This window comes from Brachycentrus maculatus, unplaced genomic scaffold (genome assembly GCF_059751285.1).
Source record: "Brachycentrus maculatus isolate JH-2025_06_01 unplaced genomic scaffold, ASM5975128v1 h1tg000267l, whole genome shotgun sequence".
Classification (NCBI taxonomy): Eukaryota; Metazoa; Arthropoda; class Insecta; order Trichoptera; family Brachycentridae; genus Brachycentrus; species Brachycentrus maculatus.
Window position 1 is genome coordinate 63,970 of NW_028281018.1, and position 25,909 is coordinate 89,878.

The 25,909-nt window shown below is 33.4% G+C and overlaps 2 protein-coding genes across 6 annotated transcripts in view; one reads left to right on the forward strand and one right to left on the reverse strand.

Annotated features, from left to right (window-relative positions):
- Positions 1 to 344: 344 nt before the first annotated feature.
- Positions 345 to 1,885, reverse strand: LOC148305627 (uncharacterized). Its single transcript, XM_088266408.1, has one exon. The coding sequence runs from the start codon at positions 1,735 to 1,737 to the stop codon at positions 487 to 489; it is 1,251 nt and encodes a 416-aa protein (XP_088122534.1). The 5' UTR covers positions 1,738 to 1,885; the 3' UTR covers positions 345 to 486.
- A 1,134-nt stretch (positions 1,886 to 3,019) lies between these two features.
- The window catches only part of sky (GTPase-activating protein skywalker), an 80,060-nt gene continuing 57,170 nt past the window's right edge, over positions 3,020 to 25,909 (forward strand). For all 5 annotated transcript variants that reach the window (XM_088266387.1, XM_088266384.1, XM_088266383.1 and 2 more), the window contains exons 1-4: positions 3,020 to 3,321; positions 6,687 to 6,967; positions 12,802 to 13,004; positions 17,541 to 17,745. In XM_088266387.1, the coding sequence (XP_088122513.1) occupies positions 6,832 to 6,967; positions 12,802 to 13,004; positions 17,541 to 17,745 (544 nt within the window). In that variant the 5' untranslated portion in view covers positions 3,020 to 3,321; positions 6,687 to 6,831. The remainder of the gene's footprint in view (positions 3,322 to 6,686; positions 6,968 to 12,801; positions 13,005 to 17,540; positions 17,746 to 25,909) is intronic.

A 25,909-nucleotide genomic window follows, 5' to 3' on the forward strand; every position in this document is an offset into this window, starting at 1 on the left:
ACCCTATATTAAAGTTAGTTCCTTCATACCCAATCCTATTTTGGTAGGAGTACATTCATGAAAATAAGTATTTCTTTGTCAAATTAATTATGTCATCTTTTGCGAAGACCTCTTCATAAATTAAGTATTGAAAGAAGAAAAAATAATCACTTGTAAATTTGAAGAAGGAATTTCTTTTAAATCATTTTCCAAAAGCCATAGTATTATGTGGTGCTTGGGAAACATAAAATATATATTGGAGATTCCACTTTATAAGAGCAGGAGAAAGAAGAAACATAATGAGACAATAAAACTATTTGTTTAAAATATATTTATTTACGAGAATTCAACAGTACATTTACAACACTACATTTAAAGACAGTGCCAATTATTTTTAATTGCTTATTTCTAAATATATTAAGGGTTTGTGAACAAAATTATTTTTGGTAGAAAGAAATAATAAATAACCAAATAACATAAATATACATAAAGTAAAAATATATATAGTTAAACATCAAATAATATTTCATTAATTTTGTTAACTACATCACCTAAAGAACTATGGATTTGATTTAATTTGAACTTCTCATTTATTATAATACGAAACAAGTTTAATTCATTTTTATTTAAATTTTGAAAGAGTATAGTTTTTATTTCTTCATTACCTAAATCTGAAAATACATTTGCAAAACATTGTGGCAGTATTTGTAAAAGGCTAGAATTGATCTCAGAAATATCATTTGAATCAGATGTACTGTTTGAAATAGCAGTATTTTTCCATAAAATTAGTAAGTTATTGACAATATCCTTTGACTCTTGCAAGGATATATCAAATAGTACTGGAAGGCTTGTTGTATAATACCGAATTGCGTCTACTATCGCCTCATTATTAGACTCGATATACTTTGTAAAAATGTTGTTAATAATTTTAAGCAGTTCTGGTAAAATCCATCTATATGAGTTAAATGGCTCTTCCTCATATCTTGTTAGCATAGAATGTATAGATAGAAACATAAGTTCAGCTCTTTCTAATTTATCTGATTCTAAAGAATGGCTACATAATTGTTTAAATCCTACCAGAGTAGCTTTTACAAAATCTTCATTAACAAACATTGTATAGAAAGAAGTGATGGGTAAATTTTCTCCATCCCCTCCCAAAGTAAAGCAAATACAATTTACAGTCTCAAATGTATGAAATAAAAGACTGTCATTCAAGGAGTATGTTAGAATAAAAATCACTGTATTTGAAAACTCGTTCCCAATCAAGAAGCTAATCCAAGACTCCAGGTATTGCAAATTGCCATAAATATTTGCATAAATAAATCTCATCAATTGAACCACAACTAAACCATCCTGGCAAGACGCAAACTTATAAACACACTGTCGAATACTTTCACAGTCATTAACTTCTTCAATTGCTTTCTCATGACTGCACATATTGGCCATTGTTCCTATGATAACTTCTGTAATTCTTGGATTATAACTTTCCTTCAACACGCCACAAAATATTGTCAAAGCATTATGGATTAATAAAAATTCCGTTACATCTTTTTCCGCTGCCATATCCCACAAAATGCAAAGTTCATTTTCAACAAATTCATTTAAGCTGCCTTCATCCAAGTCTTCAATTGTAACTAGTTTCATTAAATTTGTTATCACAAATCTTTGGCTATATGCTGTGTCACCGATAGTATCACCTCTAATATCATTATTTGGGGTATCCTTTATACAATTAGTAACATCCTCGATAGGCTCCATGATTATGAAAAGAAAGGTCTCAAAAGTTTATTCATAGATATATGAATATTATAAAATTAGATCCATAACGTTATGATGAGATATTGATATTCATTAAATTTAATTCAGTAGTGTTACAGTATGTAAATTAGAAAACTTATGACGATAGTATTTGAAAGAAATATACTATATGTTTTTGTTTCCATACAAATATATCACTTAAAGATACAAACACAAATTGAATGAAATGGTTAAAAGTGCACAATGACCATATTGTGTTCAAAGTTGAACCACAGACTAACTATTTTCTATTTTATATATGGTTGAACCAAAAAATTCAAAACCACCCGAACCCGTCGAAAGTTGAGGAAAATTGAGTATTCATGGAAGCACAGATAAATAAATAAATATCTTTCAAAGAGCGTTTATTTACTCATAAGGTGATCATCGTAGGAGCAGTAGAAATAATAATACGAGATGTAAAATTTATATTTATCCGGTATCTATAAAGTGCAACATATAAACTAAAAACTTTTAGTGTTTAATTAGATACATTAAACACTCAAAACTTTATTCGTCTTTTTTGACGATGAAATTTTTTAAAAACACATACGAAAAAAATTGATGCAAGAAATTAAATATATTTTGAATTTTATTTATAAAAAAGTTAATTTTTAAAAATATATGAAAAAATTCATGAATCGTATTTAAATAATATTTATTCTTAATACATAAAAAAATATTTTACATCATTCTCAATATTCAATATCATACTTTCTAATTTTGTAATTTTTTTCTCAGAAACTAAGTACATTCTAATTTTATTATTATTTTCAAAAAATAAATTTATATAATGCCTATCAATGACTAATATACATTTCGAAAAAATCCTCCAAGGAACCCCGAAAACTCCAAGAAAAAATTACAAATAATACAAATATCCATGTAAGGAGCGGCACAGCATTTCTTTTTCTGTTTATATTGTTTGTCTCACATATTTTACAAGGAAAAGAGAATATTTTCCGTTATCAATACAATAATTTGATTAGAAACTATCTTTTGGTTTAACAAAACGGAAGTGTTAAATATATTAATAACAATAAAATAGTTTATACACGTGAATGATTTGTGAATGGTTCCCATTTAAACTATTAACCCCGATATATTAGTAAATATTATCATGGCTAGAAAAATGTGTGTCAGTAGCTACAAATTAATATAAAAATATTAAACTTGCGCAAGCGCACTCATGTTTATATTTTCACAAGAGTACAGTGAGCGAATTATTTTCTCGCAGCTTTTCGCTTTTCGCGAGAGTCATTCGGTGGATCGGGTTGTCGGTCGGTACTGTTTTCCGAATATGTGTTACTAGTTTACGTTGTATGAGTTTTCCAAGATATGTGTAAACTTCATCGAAATATTGTGTGTCTATTGACAAGTGCAAATCATAGTTTGGAGTTTTTTAATGAATTTAGTGCTGTGTTTATTACAAAACACTTATCTGTGCTCACTCAGTTTTGACTCTTTGAAGGTGTTGACTTTTCTGTTTCGTCTGTCTGATCTTTGGGAAATTACCCTTGATTGAATAATTGCACATCGAAAGTGGTGAGAATGATATGTTTTCTATCAAAATAATTAGTAATTTTTAACGTGTTTGTTATTTGTCTAGTGTCATATTTAAAAATAAGAAATCCACCCGTTTTTTTGCCTGTCATGGGTTGGGTCTGAATAGATATTTATAATTTACGGAGCAACCGGCATATGAAAAAGGTTTTAAAACTTTAATAATATCGTATGAAAAATCTAATTTTAGACTCTAAACGTAGAGTTGGCATCGCTTTCGGTGATCAGCTGAGATACTATGACAATCAGTGTAATGAATTTACACAATAATATTGAGTATCTATCGCCTATAGGTTGGAGGCGATTTTAAATATATTTTTGTGTCATTTGATTCACATTTATTTTGGAAAACAAAGTGTATTTCAAAATAAAATCCTTCGCGTGGCAATATGAAAATAATTTGAGATAGTATTTAAAACAGGCATTATGATCATTTTGTTAAGATTAACCTTAAACTGTCATATATTTATATAGCTTGCATTAGAAGCAAATAGTGGAGTTTAAGAATATGTCTCCTAATTTTGCTGTATTTATTTAAAAAAATGGATATTCACTAAAACATTTTTTTAGATGGTTTATATATTTTTTTTACTATAACATTGAAGTAAAATAATAATTAAGATTACAGTAATATGACATTGCATTAATCAAATGCAGTGCCCTGTGATACATATTGAGTACCTACAGATAAGGAAATGATAGAGGTAAAGATGGTTAAACCACAATGTTTTGAGTATATCCAAATCCCTAGACTTAATACCATTTCTATTTTCACTGCTCCATATATTAGTAGATTAAAAGGTAAATAAATATTGGAACATTTAAAATCTTCAATTGAGGTGGATGTTAAAAGTAAGAATCTTGTCTCAGCAAAATATGAAAAGCTTCATGAGATATATATATCAGCTTTATTTTGATGTAAATTTTTATATATTATGCATAAAGACCTCGTGTGCTTCACATTTGTTTTTAGGAGTCGTTAGATTAATGTTACACACTAAACAGGAATTTTCAGATGAATGTTAAATACTAAACAGGAGCATTTTGATCAACGTTATGTACTAAACAGTAGCCCTAAGATCAACATTATGCACTAAACAGGAGCCCTAAGATCAATGTTATGCACTAAACAGGAGTCTTTAGATCAACGTCACACACTAAACAGGAGTCTTTAGATCAACATCATGCAGTAAACAGGAGTATTTAGATCAACGTTATGAACTAAACAGGAGTCTTTAGATCAATGTCATGCACTAAACAGGAGTCTTTAGATCAACGTTATGCACTAAACAGGAGTCTTTAGATCAACGTTATGAACTAAACAGAAGTCTTTAGATCAATGTCATGCACTAAACAGGAGTCTTTAGATCAACGTTATGCACTAAACAGGAGTCTTTAGATCAATGTTAAGCTCTAAACAGGAGTTCTTAGATGATTATTATTACACATGAAACAGGATACTTCAGATAAATTTTACATACTAAACACAAGCTCTCCATGTTAATGCTATTTTGTAAAAATGTTTGTTAGCATCTCAGGTTCTCACATTACATTCTTCATTGTCTATGGTAGTATTCATAATTTTGATTCCTTGACGGATTTCGAGTCTTATGTTTGAGGTTCAAACTTGAATCCTTTTTATTTGATTTGAAACTGCCTTCCTTCTAAATATACAAATATGTGGTAAGCATGATACTAATCTGTTCACGAAACGCTTGTTTTAATAATGAAACACAACGTCACTGACTCGGGATTGCATTTTTAAGAGGTATTCATACACATATGGAGTTTTTTTTTTGTAATTATTTTTATCTGTTTTGGATTTCACAAATACAGTACAATAATTTTCATCACATTTTATATATTCTACTACTAACACTACTACCATCGCGTCGCTTCTGTAGGGGTAGACAGAGAGGATGGAACACCTGTCGTCTATCTTGACATACTTTCGTAGCTTCCTCTACATCTGTACATCTAGGCATACATGCCCTGAAGTTATTGTAAATGAAAACACTTGTTTTTTACCACTTGAGTTATATCTATTTTAATGACTTATTTCGGAAGCTACAGATGCTTCCATCTTCGGGTCTAAATAAATTATTTAAACTTTAGACCCAACCGGATGTTAGGTTCTGATTGCTTTGGTCTTTCTTGGCCATTTCGTTCTGTTTTCAATAATTTATTATAATCATACTCTCATCATCCATTCATTCCACGCGTCAAATTTGCATCAAATTAGATCGTATATGCCTGTTCGATATTTACATGAGAGATAATATACTTGAGTCTTGTTATTGCTATACAATATGATATTTTTGTTTGAGAAGTGCAATATCTCTAGAAAGATCCATCCCTTTAAAAAATAAAAAAAAGTTTTTGAGTTTCACGATTGAGGATGGTGATCTCTCCTTTTGTTACATGTGTGGTGGATGGTCCCTCTACATCCAGAACAGTTCTATTCCAACCTCGATAGTTCTTTGCTACCATGTGCTACTCTTCAAACGATATCAATTCATCTTGTCCAAGTTTTTGAAGGGTTTTACAACCATTCGCTGGGAATTTCTATTATCAGATATTGGAATTTCTATTATCAGATATAAACTAGTGTGGGCCAATCAGGAACTTCTCAGCATTTGCTCATTGCTGGGTGAAAACGCCTAAAACTCCTCAGGAAAAGTCGGACTGTTGACTGTCGTCAACAGGCCTTCCGTTCCACTAGAAGATGGATCGGCATTGTACTAGTTTGGTTTATAGTACCAATGTCCTTCACTATTTTTATCGTGTATGATACCACCTCTCGCGAGAGTTCCTTATGAACTAACAAGGATAGGCCCTTACCCAGGCTCCTGTATGGGCCTCTAGCTGTTGTCTTTGAAAACTGAAATGGGGGCAAAGCCTCAACAGGCGAGGAACATTTTGAGGTGTCTCATCATCACACGTACAGCTGTCGATCTCTGAGAGCTTGAAACGATGCAGGTAGTTCATGAATCCACCGTGACCCGTAAGGATTTGGGTGAGGTCAAAGCCAGGTTTTTGCAGTCTCCTGAAATCTCAGGCATTTTTTTTTATGGGACTTGGATTTATTATTTACCTTGCTTATTATGTACAAGGCTTATAGATCATTAAGTGGATGTTTGTTTCTTCTAACTAAACAAATATGTTTTTATTTGAATCTGTGTTGGGAACAGAAGGGATAATCTAGTGTGGGCCAATCAGGAACTTCTCAGCATTTGCTCCTTGGGAGGAAACCACGTAAAACTCCTCAGGTTGACTGTAATCAAAGGCATTGTGAATAAAGGTTATAAGAAGAATACATAAAAACCATCCCAATTTCTTTGTTTTAGGTTAAAAATGGTGCAACAGGATTTGACTTAGACTTGTCAATAGGATGCGGTCGCGTCCTGCATCGCGCGTGTCGCACGTGTCGTGTCCTTGAGCGGACGCGCGCCCATGGAGTGCGGGTAGTGCGCGCAGCCGCGAGCACGCACCATGCCCTCGGGGCAGGCGGGCCAGGCGGGCCACAGCGCGCTGGCCGCCGTGGTGGAGGAGGAGGCCGACCTGTACGAGGCCTTCCCGCCGCACGTGGACCCCAGCGGGATCACCATCCTCTCGGAGAGCCCCCCCGGTCTGTACTTCCTCTAATAGTACTTCCTCAATAGTGGTATTAAGCGAACCCTTCAAATCTCAACCGTTAAGGGATTGTCTTGGACTTGAACTTTGATACTAATACTAATAAATTTGGATAATTTATATAGCGCCATTTACGTAAAATAATATACTACCTCAAGGGCGCTTGTTTGTCGCTGATGTTTCCCTTTTCCCCTTTTCCTCCCTCCCGCCCCTCTTCTAGTTATTCATGTTTAATTACAAATGTGAAATTTTGTAACTGGAACGGTACAAATACGTGTTTTTTGTTACTCGTTAAGGTAAATGTACAATTTATGTAACTGTTCTGTAAAATTTCCAACTAAAACATATATTTTTGTTTACCTAGATACAAGTAATTTATACAGGTTTTTCACTTCAAGTTGGACGTTTTACGAACCAAATTAAACGCCTCACAAATCAAATTAAAAGTTAAGTTAGTCAAGCCTTACTCCCAATAATAGAATTTAATTAGCGTTCGGCAACGCTGAGAGCCGGACGTCAGTTCACGTACATTTTTTAAAGATATATTTTAGATTTTTGCTTTTGTTTTTTAGAATATATGTATTTTAAAAAATATGTATCATTAAAAAAAAAACTATCTTTACTTTTCACTAACTCTTTTCTTTACAAAACCATAAATGTATTTCGAAAAAAATCTTATTATTTCAATAAAGAAAAAGGATTTTAACAAAAAAAATCAATTACGTCCAATGTTACTTGGGTTTAAAGAAAATTAAGTTTATCGTATACTGGGCCTAAACAAATCAAATAAGACGTTATATTGTATTTAATTATATTTAAAGTTAGAATTTTTCAAATATATTTAAATTGAAATTATAAAATATAACACATATATAACGTCCAATTTGGTTTGTAAAATGTTCAATTTGAAGTGAAAAACCTGTAGTAATTGCAAAATTAATTTATTTTAATTTTACTAAGTAGATAATCCAAAGTAAAGCACTTTGGATTATCTACTTGCCCTGATATCAAAATCGGAACGATTTTCAGACGAATTGAAAGTTTTTATTTTATTTGAATTATTTTTGTTCATATGTTGTTTAATGGTATAGTAAAACTAATGAGGAAGTCAATTTTAATCATTAGTTGTGCTTTTCGTGAAAATTCGTCAAACAACGAATTGAGAACACAATTTTTACAAAATGTTAAATATCATCACAAAATAATATCGCTGACGATTTAACAATACTCTACAATAATAATTTTAGAGGAAATGTGTTATGATTACAGTTTTCTTAAGTTTCCTATTGTACACAGTAACTCAAATTAAAAATATAAATTTAGGAAATGGAATATTTTCTTCTTCTCGGGCTTAATATTTATTTCTTTAATTTTTTACGTTCACCTCACTTCTTAATACTTTTTATGGCTACTTTATATATTCTCTAGTTTTCGTTAAGTTGTCTTGGAAGAGGAGCGGAATAGAGTAGGGACCGTTTTGCAAATATAAATTAATAATAATGAAGACCTCATTTTAACTTGAAAATAAATCATAAAAACGTTATTTTTCTATTTAAAACTGTAAACGTTTTCATTTAATCCGATTTTTGTTATAATTTAAATAATATATATTTAGAATTATTTTTGTTAATAATCCAAATACACAGAGTTAGAATCACTCTTTACCTTGTGTATGTGGATTTTGCCAAATGTAATGTCTTTTTTTCTCATTAGCGTCGAGAACACGAAATTCGCGTGATCGATAAACTTTGTGTTGAAGTGGAAGACGTAAACTTCACGTGATTCCATTTTCTTCTCGTTTATTTTTATAAAGATTAGAATATATTTTTGATAATTTATTATTTGTTCGTTAATTACCTAGATATTTACACATATACCAGGCGTGTTCCTTCCATGCATCATATGGAAGCTCCGCATCCCTTGAAATTTTTGTGTACACAACGTAAACCTATTTACGTTATTCGCCCTGCTAAGATGACTCGATATTTTTAAAACTTCGTTCATCTGAATAGATTTTGATCGTTTAGACTCAAAAGGCCACGCCATCAGCCCCAAATTAATTCACCAATTCCACATTTTAATTTAATGCAGAAATCCAAGATACTAGCCATCCTCGTGGATAATAAATCTCTAGTGCCTGATTCTCTTATCTGTGATCAGCCTAGTAAAGCCATTATTGGTTGTACATTGTAAAAAGGGACTAGAAAATATTTGTTTATATTAACCCATCATATTAACAACCTGTTCCTTTCGATATATCGCTCACTCCTTTCAAGAACGTCATAAATCAAAAATCGTCATTTTTCAGTTAGGCATGTTTTCGGAATGCCCAAAAAATGTACTATATCCCAGCAAAAGAGGCATATTTTTAACTTAATATTTACCCGCTACAGGGCAGAAAGTGTTGTTTTTGCATTTTGAAGAAAAGGTATTATTTAATTATTTTTTTAAATAATATAAATATTTTTCAAAAAGACAAAAAACCTTCTGGTTTTACTTAAAAAGATCTGTTGCACAGTAAAAGTTCAATAAGTGGGTTGATATTTATTTTTAATACATTGTATTACTTTCTCCTAAAAAATCAAGTTTTTTTTTATTTATGACGTTCTTGAAAGGAGTGAGCGATATGTGACCTATATATCGAGTATTCGTTTATTGATTTAGCTTTACCTTGCTTTCGTTGGAATCGAATCAGATTACATCTTGTTGGCCTAGAGTTATGGTTTTTGAAAACACATCCAGATCACACCAACTACTCTAATAACGCCATTCATAAAGTCCAAAATAGTCAATCGACTATAAAGGATGACAAAATGTTTATGTTTATGATTATTGGTACATATGTACAATATACGATTATAACATATTAAGACAGTTTTAACTCTGCCGTTGAGTTTTCATTGTGTACTTTGTTTTGTGTCAATTCAGTATAAATGTATCATAGCCTTAAGTACGCGACAGTATTCTATGAATTTTATTCCTTCGATAAAACTTCTGTCCAAAATACTATATTGACTTTTTTTTAAAGATTTGAAATACCGTTTAAAACATTGATTGTATTTTCAATCATATCTAAATCATTACATGGTTTTCCCGCTCCTCTCTTCCAAGACAATATAACGAAAAGGAGATAATAGATCAATTATGCATAAAAAATATTAAGAAATAAGCCGAATGTAAAGACTTAAATAAATATTAAGGTCAAGAAGAAAAAATATTCCATTTCCTAAAATTCCATTTTTAATTTGTGTCATTCTGTGCTCAATAGAAAACTAAAAAAAACTATAATCATAACTCACTTCCTCTAAAATTATTATTGTAGAGTATTGTCAAATCGTCAGCGATATTATTTTTTTGATGATATTCAACATTTTGTCAAATATTGTGTTCTCAATTCGTTTTTGTTTTGACGATTTTCACGAAAAGAACAACTAATGATTAAAATAGATTTCCTCATTAGATTTAATATTGTGTTTAACAACATATCAGTAATATTAAAATAAAACTTAATAAAAACAACTTAATAAAAAATAAAAATAAAAACTCAATAAAAACCTTTGAATTAGCCTGAAATCGTTTAGATTTTGATATCGGGACAAGTGCTATGAGTATGTACTTGTGGATGACTTTACCTATGGACAGAAATGCGTATTTCAAGAACTACACAACTCAAAAAATAATTAAAAAATAACTGCTTTATTTTTTTAATTAAGCTATACATACTAGAATTATGTCAAATTTAACATATTTAATTTGTTTTTCTTCTTCTTTTCTAATAGTTTTTACAATTACGATGACAGTTATCGTTTTGTATAATTTTTAATCTAATAATTTTTAAAGAGTTTACCCATTTGCTATACTCTGCTCTTTCTTGTGTGTTAACATAAAAAAGCATAATGATATTATGTTATAATGTCGAAAATAGTAGTATCCGTGGGCAGTATAATAAATTTATCCGTGGATACATTATTTTTACCACAGGTATAACAATGCTAAGCATCCTTTTATACTTGTATATTGAAAATCACTAAATATAAATGATAATTATTATTGTGATTCTCAAGGTATATTAATCAATAATGTTTTTGAGATTATTTTTTGACATCTCATCAAAGATGAAGAAGAATATGGAAGTCTGGGCATTTACGGGGCTTACGACCGTCATAGGCTGGTTTAAGTGATCACTTTACACACGTGTAACATTCACCAATTCTACCCATTATTGACAACCACACTACTCAAATTCTTGAAAGTTCTATATATATGAACCAATTTAGAAACTTTGTTCGTGAATCACTAAAACTTCAATAGAGACATCTATTGGTGAGATGTAAAGAAGCTTTTTATTAAGCAGAAACTCTTATATTAGTATGTGAGATCCGAATCCCGGATTATAATCACACACATGAGAAACGCCAGAAAATACCATTTTCATTTTTATTATTAAGCTTATAATTTGATCAGTTAATTTATTTAATGTTTTTGAGATTTAGACGTTCAGGTTTATTTTATTTTATTTTTTTAATTTATGTTTTATATCGTAGAGAATAATTGTAAATCTCTTCTTAAAGTTTAAGTTTCATTTCCTTCTTTTTATTTGTGGTATATTATGTAATATTAATTATAAAGACTTGTGTTATTCTTTTTTAATAACGCATTTTAAAATTCATTTTTGATTCGTTATTTTAATAAATATTTTGTTTCATTTAAATTTTATGTTACGAATAGCTTCTTCTATGATATTCATACCACTTACTTAAACATTGAAATAAATATTCAATGTTTAAGCAAATGGTAAGTCTAATTTAATGTATTGTAAAACGAATAATGTGTTAAAAACATTATTAAGATGTAAGACGATTTATAAAAAGTGCTCCGAATAGTCGCGGCCTATTATGTATACTTTAAAGAAAATGAACGTTGTCACACGTATTACTCGGTGCAAGTATTAACGAAGCAAGCGCGAACGGACGTCCATTTCATCGCGTGCCGTGTAAAGCGTAGCACCGTAACCCCTCTACGGCGCGACGCGGCGGGACGTCCTCTCGCCCGGCCCTTCCTCTGATGTGTGCCGACGGCCGACTCGATTGTGTCAAGTAGGATTTATCATTCGCGTCGTATCTTATCAGGAACATCGCTGTCACTCACGGGCGCAACAGCGGTGACCGGTGCACAGGTAGAATAGTCAGCCATCAGCTGTCGTCCCATTCGCTCGTCGCCTCGAGCCCGCGAGAGCTTTCGACCCCCGACCGTAAGGGACTACCCCGAGGAAAGCGGCGCTCGGGGATCGCGACCTTCGATCCTCGGGTGGATTTATCTCCTTTCTTGAACTCCGCGAACTCTCGACACTTTACACTAGTTGTTTATCCGAATGTCCGTGTTTACACGCCTTATCGCGCGATAATAAGCGGCAGTGTGTCGCTAGACTGTCGGGGGCTCCGGCCAGCCGCCGCAGTGTTCGCCCGGACAGCTTCTCGAGCGGTCAGCGCTCGTCGCTAGACGCATATGGACCGCGATATGTCCAGATCGCCGTTCGCTAATTCTCGTCGAGTGTCATAGTTCAGTTCGGGCTTTTACATACGCACGTACGTACTACGCAAAATGTAGGGTTCGGTTTTCGTCCCTAGCGCGCGACACAATACCCTAGTCGCAGTTTCTCTCTGTCGACCGGTCGTTCGGGAAGCGACCCGACGATGCTGATCGAACTGTCGTCCGTCGGAGAGGACGAGTCGGAGGAGCCGAAGCGCATCTCGGCCTCCGTGTACCCGAGTTGCGCCGAGCTGTCTCCCGCGAGCAAGTGGACTAACTGTATTCCTCTCGCCCCCAAAGGCAAGCGGCCGCCCCTGAAGACGTTCGCGGAGATCCAGGCGCTGCTGCAGCAGGGCCGCAAGCGGGACGCGAAGCTGCTCATCAGGGAGAACTCGTGGCCCATCAACAGTAGCGTGCGCGCGCAGCTCTGGCCCGCCCTGTGCCGGCAACACCAGCACGGGAAGTCCATGTTGGACGGCTTCTACTGGGATATGGTCAATCAGGTAACATACATATAAACCTTACTCATTACTTACCTTACCGACTGCTTACCCGCGCTTTCTTTTTAATTAACCGATCAATAAGCCATCGCCGGAATATCTCGTTTTGTGTATTGATTGAATTGATTTTCTGTTACGATTCCAAGGCGATTTAACCATATAAAAAAAGTTATATTAGGAGAACAACGCTACGCTCGTTGCAAACTCGTTCATCCGTAACAAAAACACAACGATTGACCCGATTATGGTGAAGCTCAACTTTATTGTGTTTTCATTCATTCGTATCGTACGCTGTATAATTTAATTTTAATAGAATAACAATAATATGTAAATAATAATTCGCCGTCCGAAAAGTAATTACGCGCACAATGGACGTTATTAATAGATTTCCGAAACCGCTTTTCGTTCGCTACCGGCCGTGGCCTCATGTGCTCCTCACTTCGCTAATACAATTACTACCACCCATAAAAATTAAGTCCTTCTCGGATACAACCAGTTATGATTAGTCTCGTCGACGGTTGATGTTCTAAATTAGTATAAGTGGAAAACAAACATTGCGAGCGGACCGAGTTCGGCGGGTACCTACGCTTTCCAGATTAATAATACAAGAATAAATACTACGTAAGTTACAGTAGCTACGGCTGCTGTATACGGACCACGACCCTTGGCGAATAGGATACCGATCAATTACTCAAAGCTAAACTGGCAGTGCGCAATGGAGTCCTGATTTCAACCCTAGTGTATGGAAGAAACACAAGGATGAAGACGGAATGCAATCGAAATCCCTCGGACAAATGTGCGACAAAAATGTATGATAGATTTTCGAATGGTGATAGAAAGAAAAATGCAAGGTTGGGATAAGCATTATCAATCAAATTGGTGTTTCAAAAATCCATCTCAAAAAGATGTTTTGAGATGGTCTGGACATCAAATGAGTGAAGAAAGAACAGTAAAACAAATTTATGAAGCGAATATGGTTTGTAATACAAGCAGAGGAAAAACAAGGAAATCTAGGCATGATCAAGTATTTCAAATACTTTGGGTCAGGAGTTGAAATAATCGGCGGGTATGTATGAGGAGACACGTGAACGCGGAAGAGGCGAATATTGTTTGCAAATACAGATTGGTATGGCGTTATATTCTCTCTGCCTACCCTTGCGGGGAAGCGGCGTAGTGGTTATTTAGTTTTTATCTTGACTGGAATATGTTTTCGTTAAATTAAATTAATGTTCAGCAAGTTTGTATACCCACTTGAATTTTTTAAATGAACCGCGCACTTGAAATCGCATCGCGTATATTTAAATTTAAACGCAAGGTAAAGACGCAATATTGATATGAATGTTGTTATTATTTGTATGAGTAATAAGAAGTATGCAGATAATTGTTATTTTCAGTTTTTTTTTCCATACAGACTCCAGGGTATTTATCACTCGGAAATTATATATTATGTGTATAATAAATTAAATAGATAGGTGTGTCTATAATAGTATTAAATAAGCCATACAAATTGTAACGATTAATTTTTATTGAGCCATTTTTTACACTGATTGCTAATTATTAATTATTATGATAAGTTTTTAATAATAATGATTCCCTCCAAAAATATTTAAGATTATCTTTACTATAAGCATCAGTGATCGTAATCTCGAATTCGATAACGCAATGTTTACGTGCGAATTGCGCTTTTTAATATTTTGATTAGTGGGCAGAGATTCTTTTATTTAAAAATAAATTATATGGCTTCTGTCGGTAGCATTTCAACGACTATGCGCACATAATAACAATATGGGAATGAAAATAAATCTAATAATATTATCGTGTAGATAAATTACGAAGAGTAGTTGACGTGCACACATGTTGTCAAGCATGCGTTCGTACTATGTATTATCATCTGTAAGGTCATGTAAAACAACCTTCCCCGACTACCGTCCTAATGAGCCTTTAGTACAATTGTATTGTCTTAAAATGCACACTATAATATTAATTTTTTAGCCACGTAATATATTTTTTTTCAATAATAATAAAAAGCGTGTCGTGTTTCTAACTCTTGTTTTTTGTTGTTGCTGTGAATAATGCATAACTTGATCGCGATTGTGGTGGCAAATTTACGTTTTAAAGGTAAATATATGCTTTTTGCAAGAATTTTCAGCGGTTATCTGCACAGTATTTTAATAATTGAAAAGTTTGCGTCAAACGAGATCAACCTCCATACATGAATGAACAGATGCTTGTCGGGAACTCGATGAAAAGTGATTTTTAGTTATTTTTTTATTTATCTTTATTCCAAACCTTGAGTTAAAGTATGTAAGCCTCTATTGAATACATTCTTCTAACCCTTATCTCTAGATACAGAGTTAGATCTAGTTTAGTTCTAGATATAGAACTAGATATTTTTTTCCTAAAGATAAATATGTTCTCTTTTTTTTCTATACATCGTCTAAGTAGCAAATCGGTTGGTTTCTCCCCCAAATTTGAACTTCTGGTTCTGAATATCCAAATAGAAATATGTTCTCTATTTTTTCTATACATCGTCTACGTAGCAAATCGCTTGGTTTTTCCCCCAAAGTTGAACTTCTGGTTCTGAATATCCAAATATAAATATGTTCTCTATTTTTTCTATACATCGTCTAAGTAGCAAATCGGTTGGTTTCTGCCCCAAAGTTGAACTTCTGGTTCTAAATATCCAAATATCATTTTGAGAGATAAGGGTTGTTGTAAAGTTCACTTGCATGTCCTATTTTAATATCAAGTATTTAAAATTTAGGTGTTGATAGTATACTTGTTGCGTCGGCGTCGGTGGAAAACAATTATTTTTCTGGATAATTTCCACTAAAATTTAAGAAATTTTCACTAGGGATTTAGTTACTTTTGACGCGATTTTTCCAATTATTATAATTGTAACAAAAACGTTGATTCGCTTTTTTATGTGTAAAAAATAATCACTGATTTTGATATTATGTGTTGAGAGAATTAATCAATTGCGTCAAGAAGATAATTTTTTTATGGTTTTATTGTATATTTTCCAGTTACGATATACGATCCTGTGTTTTGTTTTTATATTCCAAGATCGTATCCCGTATGTTATCTTAATTTAATATAATATATAATGTTGATTGTCATCGTTAGGTTTTTTTTTAATTTTATATTGATCATTAGTCACAAGTGCTGATTGTTATCTATATTTACCCAACTTGATGATTTATCATTTTTTTATTGTATAAATAAAGAAAGTAATAAACTTTATTTATTCATTACATAATACATAAAAATTACAAGGGATACAATTATGAATCCCGATAAACTGCCTTTTAAGCAGTGTGTCATCGGTTTTTATATTCTAAATATAATTTGTAAACCGTTTATACAAGTATATCGAAAATTTAATAGTTCGTAAAATAATTTTAGTATAGTTATATATATTTCTTTAGCGAGATAATAAATAAGGTTATAAATAAGGACGAATTATTAATAATTGAGTCACTTGATCAAAAACCTTGTGAAAAATGGAGCAAATATAATTATGAATTTAATTCCAAAAACAAGAATGAATGATTAGTGACTGAATCGCTGGGAGAATAAACCAATGTGTCGTAGCTAGTTTGCTGCAGTCCTTCTGGGGGGGGGGGTTAATTGATTTATTTCTGAAGAGGGTAACTGAAAGGTCTCCCGAGATGGCTCTGAGATTTCCAATACGTGACTCTGAAAATATTTCCTGAATAGGAAATTTCGAAATGACTTTACTTCAGTATAAATTAACGAAATCCTGAAAAGCGTCACGGAAATGAATGAAAGAGTTAATTTAATAAAGGGAGCTAGCTATAACCAATTCACAGAAGCTACTAAGGGTTATATAGAAATTCTAGTGAAACATTCTTTAGATTATCTTTTATCTAAAAATACCTAAAATCTACTCTAATACGGTAAAAGTTAAAAAAAATCTTTTTGTATCCAATATGTTTTTTTCTTCACAAAATTGTATAAAATCATCATATGAAATGTATTTATTTGCAATGTATTTATTAAGCAAGTAGTATTACATTTTACAATATTGTGCACGATATTAAATTCGATATAAATTTAATAACAACACAATTCAACACCAATTTGATTGTCTGCAAAAATTTGTAGTAAAAGGAAAAGGAAAGGAGTTGATTTTTTTTCAAAATACTTGTTTGAAAAAATGAGAAAAAATGTTTGTTCTAAAAAAAACGCCAGATTTTATAAGAATACAAGTAATACATCATACAATAAGTATATTTTTAGCTGTCAATATCCACCACTTATAATATCCCTGTCACCGACAATCTGAATAAATCCACCGTGTTAGTATTTAGGAATTAGTAGTTAAGTTAGTTCAGTTAGTGAGCTAGGTCCGACGTTGGCCGGTACACAGACGCTCCACAACCCCGACATGATATCACCCCGGTCTGGTATCTGAAGCCGACGTTGCCTTCATGCACTGTCGGACGATGATACCGGTCTCGGTCAGGAAGATACAGTTTGAGGTTTCGTCTCACCGTGTCCGCTCTCGTGTGGCAGGTGTTCGGCACGACGGAGCTGCCCGACAAGCCGATCATGCTGCCGCCGTTCGTGGAGTCTACGCACTGCCTGGGCTACCACCTGACGCGCAAGGGGCGCGCCGTGGCGGACCGCGTGGTGTCCGTGCTGGGCTACGCGTGCCCCGACATCACCTACAGCCCCTCGCTCTACCCCGTCACGGCCATCCTTCTGCACTTCATGCCCGGTGAGTCCACACTTTTCTTGTATTCTTTCCAGTACCGTAGAACGGGGCTACTTGAACTTTGATGTGTTACTTAGCCCAGTACATTTTTTTTTTATTTAAATCTGTATTTGGTCTACAATAATGAACGTATAAGTGTCACCTGCCAGGGAAATAATGAATCATATTGATACGTTCATTATTGTAGACCAAATACAGATCTAAATATTTTTTTTGCACTGGGCTCAAGTAACACATCAAAGTTCAAGTAGCCACATTCTACGGTACCCTTTATTACAACCTAAAATGAAATGTATACCCACATACAGGCCTTGCCTTTGTAGGATCTTTTTTGTATCAATAGAATTCAATATTTTTGTACTTGTAATTACTTATATCAAAATTTACGTAAAGAAATCAATAAAGTGTAACAAAGTGTATTATATTACGTAAAAAAGCATTGGGAAAAATATATTAAAAGGACATATAAAGCAAGGTCAGGTTAAGGTACGATTGAACTATTTAGGTAAAAGGGAGCATAATAGCAAAATAGATTCAAGGATTGATAACGCCCTTTAGACGTACGCGCATTGCCGCGGCGTAAACAGTGTTATTCGTGCGATACAGTCGAAAGTACGTGAAAATTTCTTTACGCCCTTTAGACGTACGCACCTTGCCCGCTCTTACGTGTGGTTTACCCCAAACGGTGGCGTGGACAGCACTTAAATCGCGTATGTATAAAGGCAGCTATTGTGTATCCAGTATCAGTTTTAAAGCGCTACAAACTACAATTCATAGTTTTGCCACCTTACCATACCCTCTCTCCCCCCTTCAACAGGTGTAAAGGAGATTATAAATTAGATCCCACTTGTTGACGAGATGATCTTTAGCTGCCTAAGCTATTGTAGCTCCGATGATTAATTACTGTGGTCGTGACGAAGCGTATTTTAGAATTTTAAAATATTTTTTTGAAAGCGCAATTTTTTTAATGGCTCAATGTAGGAGATGTTTGAATGTTGCCAGTTTTTTTTGCTTTTTGCTTCTTGTATGTATTTAATTAAACGCGAAAAGTGTTAAATACGAATTCAATATCAAAATAGTTGGAATGCGTTCTCTCAGGCGAATGTGCGGTAAAACATTGTATGATAGATGTTCGAATGGTGATAAGTATTAGGAAAGATGCAAGCCTGAGACAAGCATTATCGATAAAATCAAGATAAATTTAAAAAGGTGTGTTGAGATGGTCGAATGCGTGAAAATCATGCGAATCGAATGTGTGAAGAAAGGAACAAATTTATGAGGCATTTTTTTTTTGGTAATAGAAGTAGAGGAAGACCGAGGAAAACTTTGTATGATCAAGTATTTCAAATACTTGAAAGCGATCAGACCAGGAGTCGGAATAATCAGCGCATGTGTATGAATGTGGAAGAGGCGCAGATTATGTGCAGAGACCGATTGGTGTGGCGTTCTTTCTCTCTGCCTATCCCTGCGGAGAAGCAGCGTAATGGTTAGTTAGTTGGTTAGTTATTTATATCAATAAAGTACATATCCCTTTTAAGTATAAACAAACATGTGAAATATATATTTTCTGTCATTACCAAAGTCAACGCAGTAATTTAAAAAATTAATTATCGCAATCTTAAGATCGGTTAATAGGCGATCGGGCATATCCGATGGATTGTATGCGAGATTACATTTAATGCTCAGCAATCGTTTAACAGATAAAATAATTTTGTACTCGTGACTGGTCGCGCACTCCGCCGTTGGATTGGCTGGGAAATGCCAGTCCCAGTGCAGTGGACATGGCACTCTACTACAGTCACGTGAGGTCACCTCCGATAAGGAGCGTCGCTCCACTTAGTCACTTGTCAGGCTCCGCTACCGCTCCACGCGTACTGACGCGCTAGAAAATCTAGGTTCTAGGTGCACCTCGCGTTAAGGGAGGCAAAATGTAGTATTTTCATACATATTTATTTCACTGAACGAAATTGGTTTAATATGCTTTGTTTTTCTCGTTTCTGTTTAAGGCGTAGATCTTAAACTTGTTTCGAGCATTAATATCAGAATGCGCTCAGTCGCGCTCAGGGCTGGGCGTGTGTTCACGTTCATTTTTTTTAGAATGTATATGTTTTTTTTTTTGTTTTTCAGAATAAATATATAAAAAAAAAATTAATTGTTTTTTAAACTCCTTACCTTTTGACAATTCTTTTTTTCAAAACCATATAATTTTTTCGAAGAAAAACTTATTCTTTCAACGCAAAAACGGCGTTTTAAGAAAAAAATCAACTAATTTAATTGTTACATGGATTTAGAGAAAATTAAGTTGCGACTTAACGAATGTACAATTTAAGTTATCAATGATAAATATTTTATCTTAAACGATATGCAAATATGTAAAAAATGTTTATAAAATAAAACAAATGAACATACTTCGTGCTTGACCATACGTTGAAATAGGGCTGCTAATTTGAATTAGTTTTTTTGTGACAGTCAACACTGTCCTTTTGAATTTGGGCCCATATATTGTTTAATGGCACAGAGTTTTCTTATTATTATCGTTGTGTGTATGTTAATACTTTTTTTTGGAATCTGAGCCCGCCATCCACCCGCAGCAGTTATAGAGTCCTGTGGGACTCTCTGTCAGCTGCACATAGAGGAAAATCTTCAAAATATTTCTGAAGAAATAAATAATGCTCTATTCAATTAATGAGGGGGCGGGAGGATGTACGGACAGAGGCCGACACTTCGTCCCCACCCCTCGGGATCCCCTCATTACCTCTTATACTTATAATAAAATAAAACAATAAGAAAACAAAAAATAAATAAATAAATAACAATGTTTGCAAAAAAAAACAATTTAAGACCAACACAAATCCGTTATCCTTACTGTACAGTCCTTGTGTTTTGATTAGGTACCTACTTGGACGGGATTAGTAAGTGTAATTGAGAGTGTTAAACCAAGAATGAATGGACGCCATTCTAATGAACTTGTTTTTAATGCGTCCCATGATAATTCATCTTAATGTAGCGTATGCAAATATTGATATGACATCATGAGTTCATTTTCATTGACTCTGAGATTCTCCCACTGCCCACAATACGTTTATGTATTTCTGTACATTATACTTTATGAAGTGAAATCACATGTGGGAGTGTTTAAGTAACAAATCTGTACCTACTGTTACATATCGCTCACTCCTTTCAACAACGTCATATAAAAAAAATCGTCAATTTTCAGTTGTGCATGTTTTCGGAATGCCTAGAAAATGTATTATACTTATATATCCCAGCAAAAGCGGGATATTTTTAACTTAATATTTACCCGCTACAGGGCAAAAAGTGTTGTTTTTGCATTTTGAAGAAAAGGTATTGTTTAATATTTTTTTATATGCTAAATATTATTAAAATGGAGAAAAAACCTTCAGGTTTTACCTAAAAAAATCTTTTGCTCAATAAAAAGTTCAATAAGTAGCTTGATATTTATTTTTAATACATTTTATTGTATTCTTAAACTTTAAAAACGATCTCCTGAAAAATCAAGTTTTTTGATAGACGACGTTTTTGAAAGGAGTGAGCGATATATTTCTTAGTTTTTGTTATTCTCAATTTTTTTTTAATACATTAAATTCCGTATTCTTTTTACTATTACCAGCTTATAGCAGTCAACCTGTATGTCATTCTAGCCTTTGGGCCTAATAAAAGAATACACATTTTACTATTTAAAAAAAAATGGGTGGTGAAATATAGGAGCAAATTATTTTCATGATGGAACCTATTAGGGGCGTGCCTTCCATGTTGGCATAAAAGCAGTGCATATCCTAACTTACCTGCGTGACATAAAAACGCAACCTACCTATCTTACTAAATAGTACCAGCTTACCTTACTACCTACCTCAATTGTCTACCCTAATTAATTATCTGTGCACGCCACTGGGACCTATGTCATATAAACCTAGCATGTTATAGATATGAATGTTGGTACATATTTAGATTGATTTTTTAAGTTAACAAATATGTATTTTACCGTTTCGACATTTAATTGTAATTACGACTACTACTACTACTACTATCACGCCGTTTCTGCAGGGGTAGGCAGAGAGGATGTAACGCCGCACCCTTCTGTCTTGACATACACTACTAGCTAAGTGATGGATCAAAAGGAGAATAACAGAAATGTATAGGGTGCCTGGGGTTGCTCTTAGAAATTTTAGTAATATTGTTGTCGATCATTTATAAAATGGCGAATGTTACACAGTTTATAAAATGACCACGTAAACCAGCCAGTGACATATCGTAAGCCCCGTCTAACTCAAGTCTAACATATTCACATGTTATCAAACTTCTTTATCTTTGTTGAGATATCGGTAATATCTTGATTTACTGTGACGTATTTTGCACCCATTTTCATATATAATACTTTGAATTATTCACTCAAAAATATCGTTTAAAATGTGCTCGTAATACGCGCGAGCATCACCACCGAACGATGTTATTCTATTCTATTTTCGGCATCAAATATGTACAAATTTATGGCTTAATTGCGTAATGTGGCTTTTAGTACATGCTACACGCCGACTCGACAAAAGATTCCAATAGCATTATATACCTTCTGATAAGAGGTACTAAGTACCTATTGTGAATTCTCTTGTTGCTAGTTGCTATGTAGGCCCACTACCGGAGCGCTAATCCAGCACCACTCATCTTTGTACGTATTATCAAATCTAAACATTGGATTAGTGGGCCATTTTATTTCTCTCTATTATCTCTTATCGCCGTATTTACCTTTTACATTTCGGTAGAAGTTCTCGGTAAAACGGTAAATGTAAGATCATTTTCTGGATTTATGTCGCTTTAATATTCGTGCTTCCTCACGTAGAAAAGGGTAGACGTCATTAAATGGAACTCACCCTCGATGTTACGAGTAGGATTATTGTCGTAGGCGTATCTACGTAAAACGGCTAATTCGATCAGCACAACGCTTTTATGCTCGACCGAGCAGAAATGACGAACAATTAGATATTCGCGCAGTTTAGGCGCTTTGGGTACCTCAAATTTTTGTTTTTCATAATGATATTTATTCGTACTACGTATTTGATATTTTCATAGAGTACAGCGATATTTTTTCATCAATATTAGTTAGATATAAAAAAAATAACCAGGAAATCATCAAAAATAAAGCTAATAAGGAAATCCATTAAAAGTGAATGAGGATTTTTCATGATATATTAGTTATAATAAAAAAGTTTAATAAACAGAAATTATTTGTAAAAATAAGAAAAACCTGTTGTCAACGTGTCATTTCTTGAACGAATGAAAGCGTAAAGAAAGTACAGATATTGTGCAGTTAATCAAAATTTCTACTTATTGTCGTTGAAAATTTCCTTAGACATAACGCAACGGGTTGCATTTATATTGATTTTAAGCACGTGGGATACGGATCGTTGTGAATTTACTAAAAAAACATATGATTTTAAATACATGAGAGTAGGATACGGACAGTGGAGTTCTGGTTCTCTTTTAAATACGGTTGTATGAAAAATATATTGTATATAAAAAGATATTGTATTTTTTAAAATGTGATTGGGGCGGGGTTTCGCCTCACACCGTTTTTGTTGTTGTTGTTGTTAAACAGCAGTTGCAACAGTTCTTTAAAAATAATCGTTAGGTCAAACTCTAGTACGTTCTACAATTACTTGGCATAAAATTATTTCTTTCTTATAAAAAGTTTTGATTAACACTCATATTTATCTTACTAGAACTGTAGATACAAGTCGGTCAATTTAATTTGTATACGTATCAAACGATAATTTCGTTTAAAACCTAAATAAAATAACTAACCATCACGCCGCTTCCCCACAGGGGTAGGCAGATAGAATAGAACGCCACACCACTCTGTCTTTGCAAACCTTCTTCACCTCTTCCACGTTCATGCATCTCCTCATACATACCCGCCGATTGTTACGACTCCTTACCTGACCACTTTCAAGTATTTGGCATACCTGATCGTGCCATGTTTTTCTCGGTCTTCCTCTGCTTCTTTTTCCAATTACAAAACCTATAAAATACTATAAAACCCAATTGAAAAGTAGGTTATCATGAAATAGGTGTATAGAATATCGTATATACTTTTGACCCTAGTAAAATGGATATTTCTAGCGTTTTCCATGCAAGACATTTCTGACAATCTCAATGTTACGTCCGTTCTTACAGTATTTGCGATCAATCAGGCCAAGGGCAGACCCAGCGTCAGTAATCAACACAGATGCATCAATTTGCGGTACTAAAATGTACTTACACTTTGGCCATTTACTCTCGTTTTTATAGCGTTATAAAATATTAACATTAACTTAACATAGTATATTAATTTTTCCAATGTATTTGCACTTTGCCATAATGATGTTTCGGAATGAGGTCACCGTGTTTTTTATTGATTTCAAATGGCTTTATCTGATTCTTAGATTAAAAACATGTGATGAATTTGTTGGAATATCTTATCATTCGCCGTCTTTAAAATAAAGATTTTAATAATGTAAAGTTCGTCATTGTACCTACATATCGCTCACTCCTTTCAAGAACGGCATAAATCAAAAATCGTAAATTTTTAGTTATACGTGTTTTCTGAATGTCCAGAAAATGTACTATATCCCAGCAAAAGTAGCATGTTTTTAACTTAATATTTACCCGCTACAGGGCAGAAAGTGTTGTTTTTGTATTTTGAAGAAAATGTACTGTTTAATTTTTTTTAAATATACTAAATATTTTTCAAATGGAGAAATAACCTTCAAGTTTTACCTTAAAAGATCTGTTGCACAGTAAAAAATTTAATAAGTCGCTCGATATTTATTTTTAATACATTGTATTATATTTTTAAACTTTAAAAACGTTCTCCTGAAAAATCAAGTTTTTTGATTTATGACGTTCTTGAAAGGAGTGATTGATATGTGATTTACACCGTACACAAATATAAACAAAAAATAATGAAAAAAAACATAGGGCGCCATTTGGTGGATAGTAAAAATAAAACATCTGCATTAAGTGTAAAATTGTGAACGTAATTTATTTTTACTCTGACCATGGTTCCTAGTTTGTCATTCTCCATAACATTGCATTTAAATATTAAAAGGAAAATGTTTTGCACGTTATGAGTCATAATATTCATATTAAATCTGAAATCTGGTGAAGGTTGGAAAATTTCCAACTAGGGGATGTCGGGACAAGTTCGTTATGCTGTCAATTCAAGCTCATCGTTTATTTTCCTAGCATATTAAAATAATTCGCATTATTGTTATTCAAGTGGAAATTATACACATATTGCATGATTGTATAGACCTACGTACTTACAGTTAGAAGACTGCTGAAATGTATATAGCGTAGGTCGGCAAAGTGTGGCTCGGGAGCCGCATGCGGCTCTTTAACACTAAGGGTGCAGACTGACCGGAGCATTTAGTCGTAACGTAACGTCGCACAGTGGGGTATATTAGCGATCTGGGCGGCCAAAAGTCACTTTTAAAAACATTGTCGCAGGTGTATGAAAAATATATCAACATGAAATAGAGTATTTTGTTGATGACATGCAATAATTGTATCCCCCCCACGCACATCTCACGTGTCTAATGGTCAGTCGCAAAGTTGTTGTTATTGTGAGTGCACGTGTTTCTCTTTCGCTGTTCCTTTAGTACGCAAACATTTCAGTGATTATTATTATTTTTTTGTATTACACGTATACAATTTAATAATGAATTGTGATCAAGCAGGTAAGATAGTGTATTGTACATAGATTTAAGTTGCAATAGCTAACATATTTACTAAAAAAAAACTAATTTAAATAAGTGCCTTTAAATGGATTTTTCCTTCATTTTTTTTTTAAATAAAGGATATTTAGTTGTGCTTCCGAGTGTTATCCGGCTATAATTTTGATTGTATCAAATAGCTTAGCCCTCTTTCTTTATATAAATTGAATTTTTTTTTGCAGAATTTTGCTCTTTTGCAAGAAATCGCTCTTTTAAGATGAGTCAGCACAATAATGAAAACTGAACTACGTACAGTTTTTTTATCTTTAAATTGTTACATTTTTATTTTAGGACCAGTAGATGTTAGAATAATGACTAGAAAACAGTTATTTATTATCATGCAGCAACAAAATGCTAATAAAATTAATGAAAAATTAGAATGCTTGCAAAAGTACCTT

Excerpts from the sequence above, each read along its gene's own strand:
- LOC148305627 (XM_088266408.1), bottom strand. The coding sequence starts at position 1,737 with ATGGAGCCTATCGAGGATGTTACTAATTGTATAAAGGATACCCCAAAT.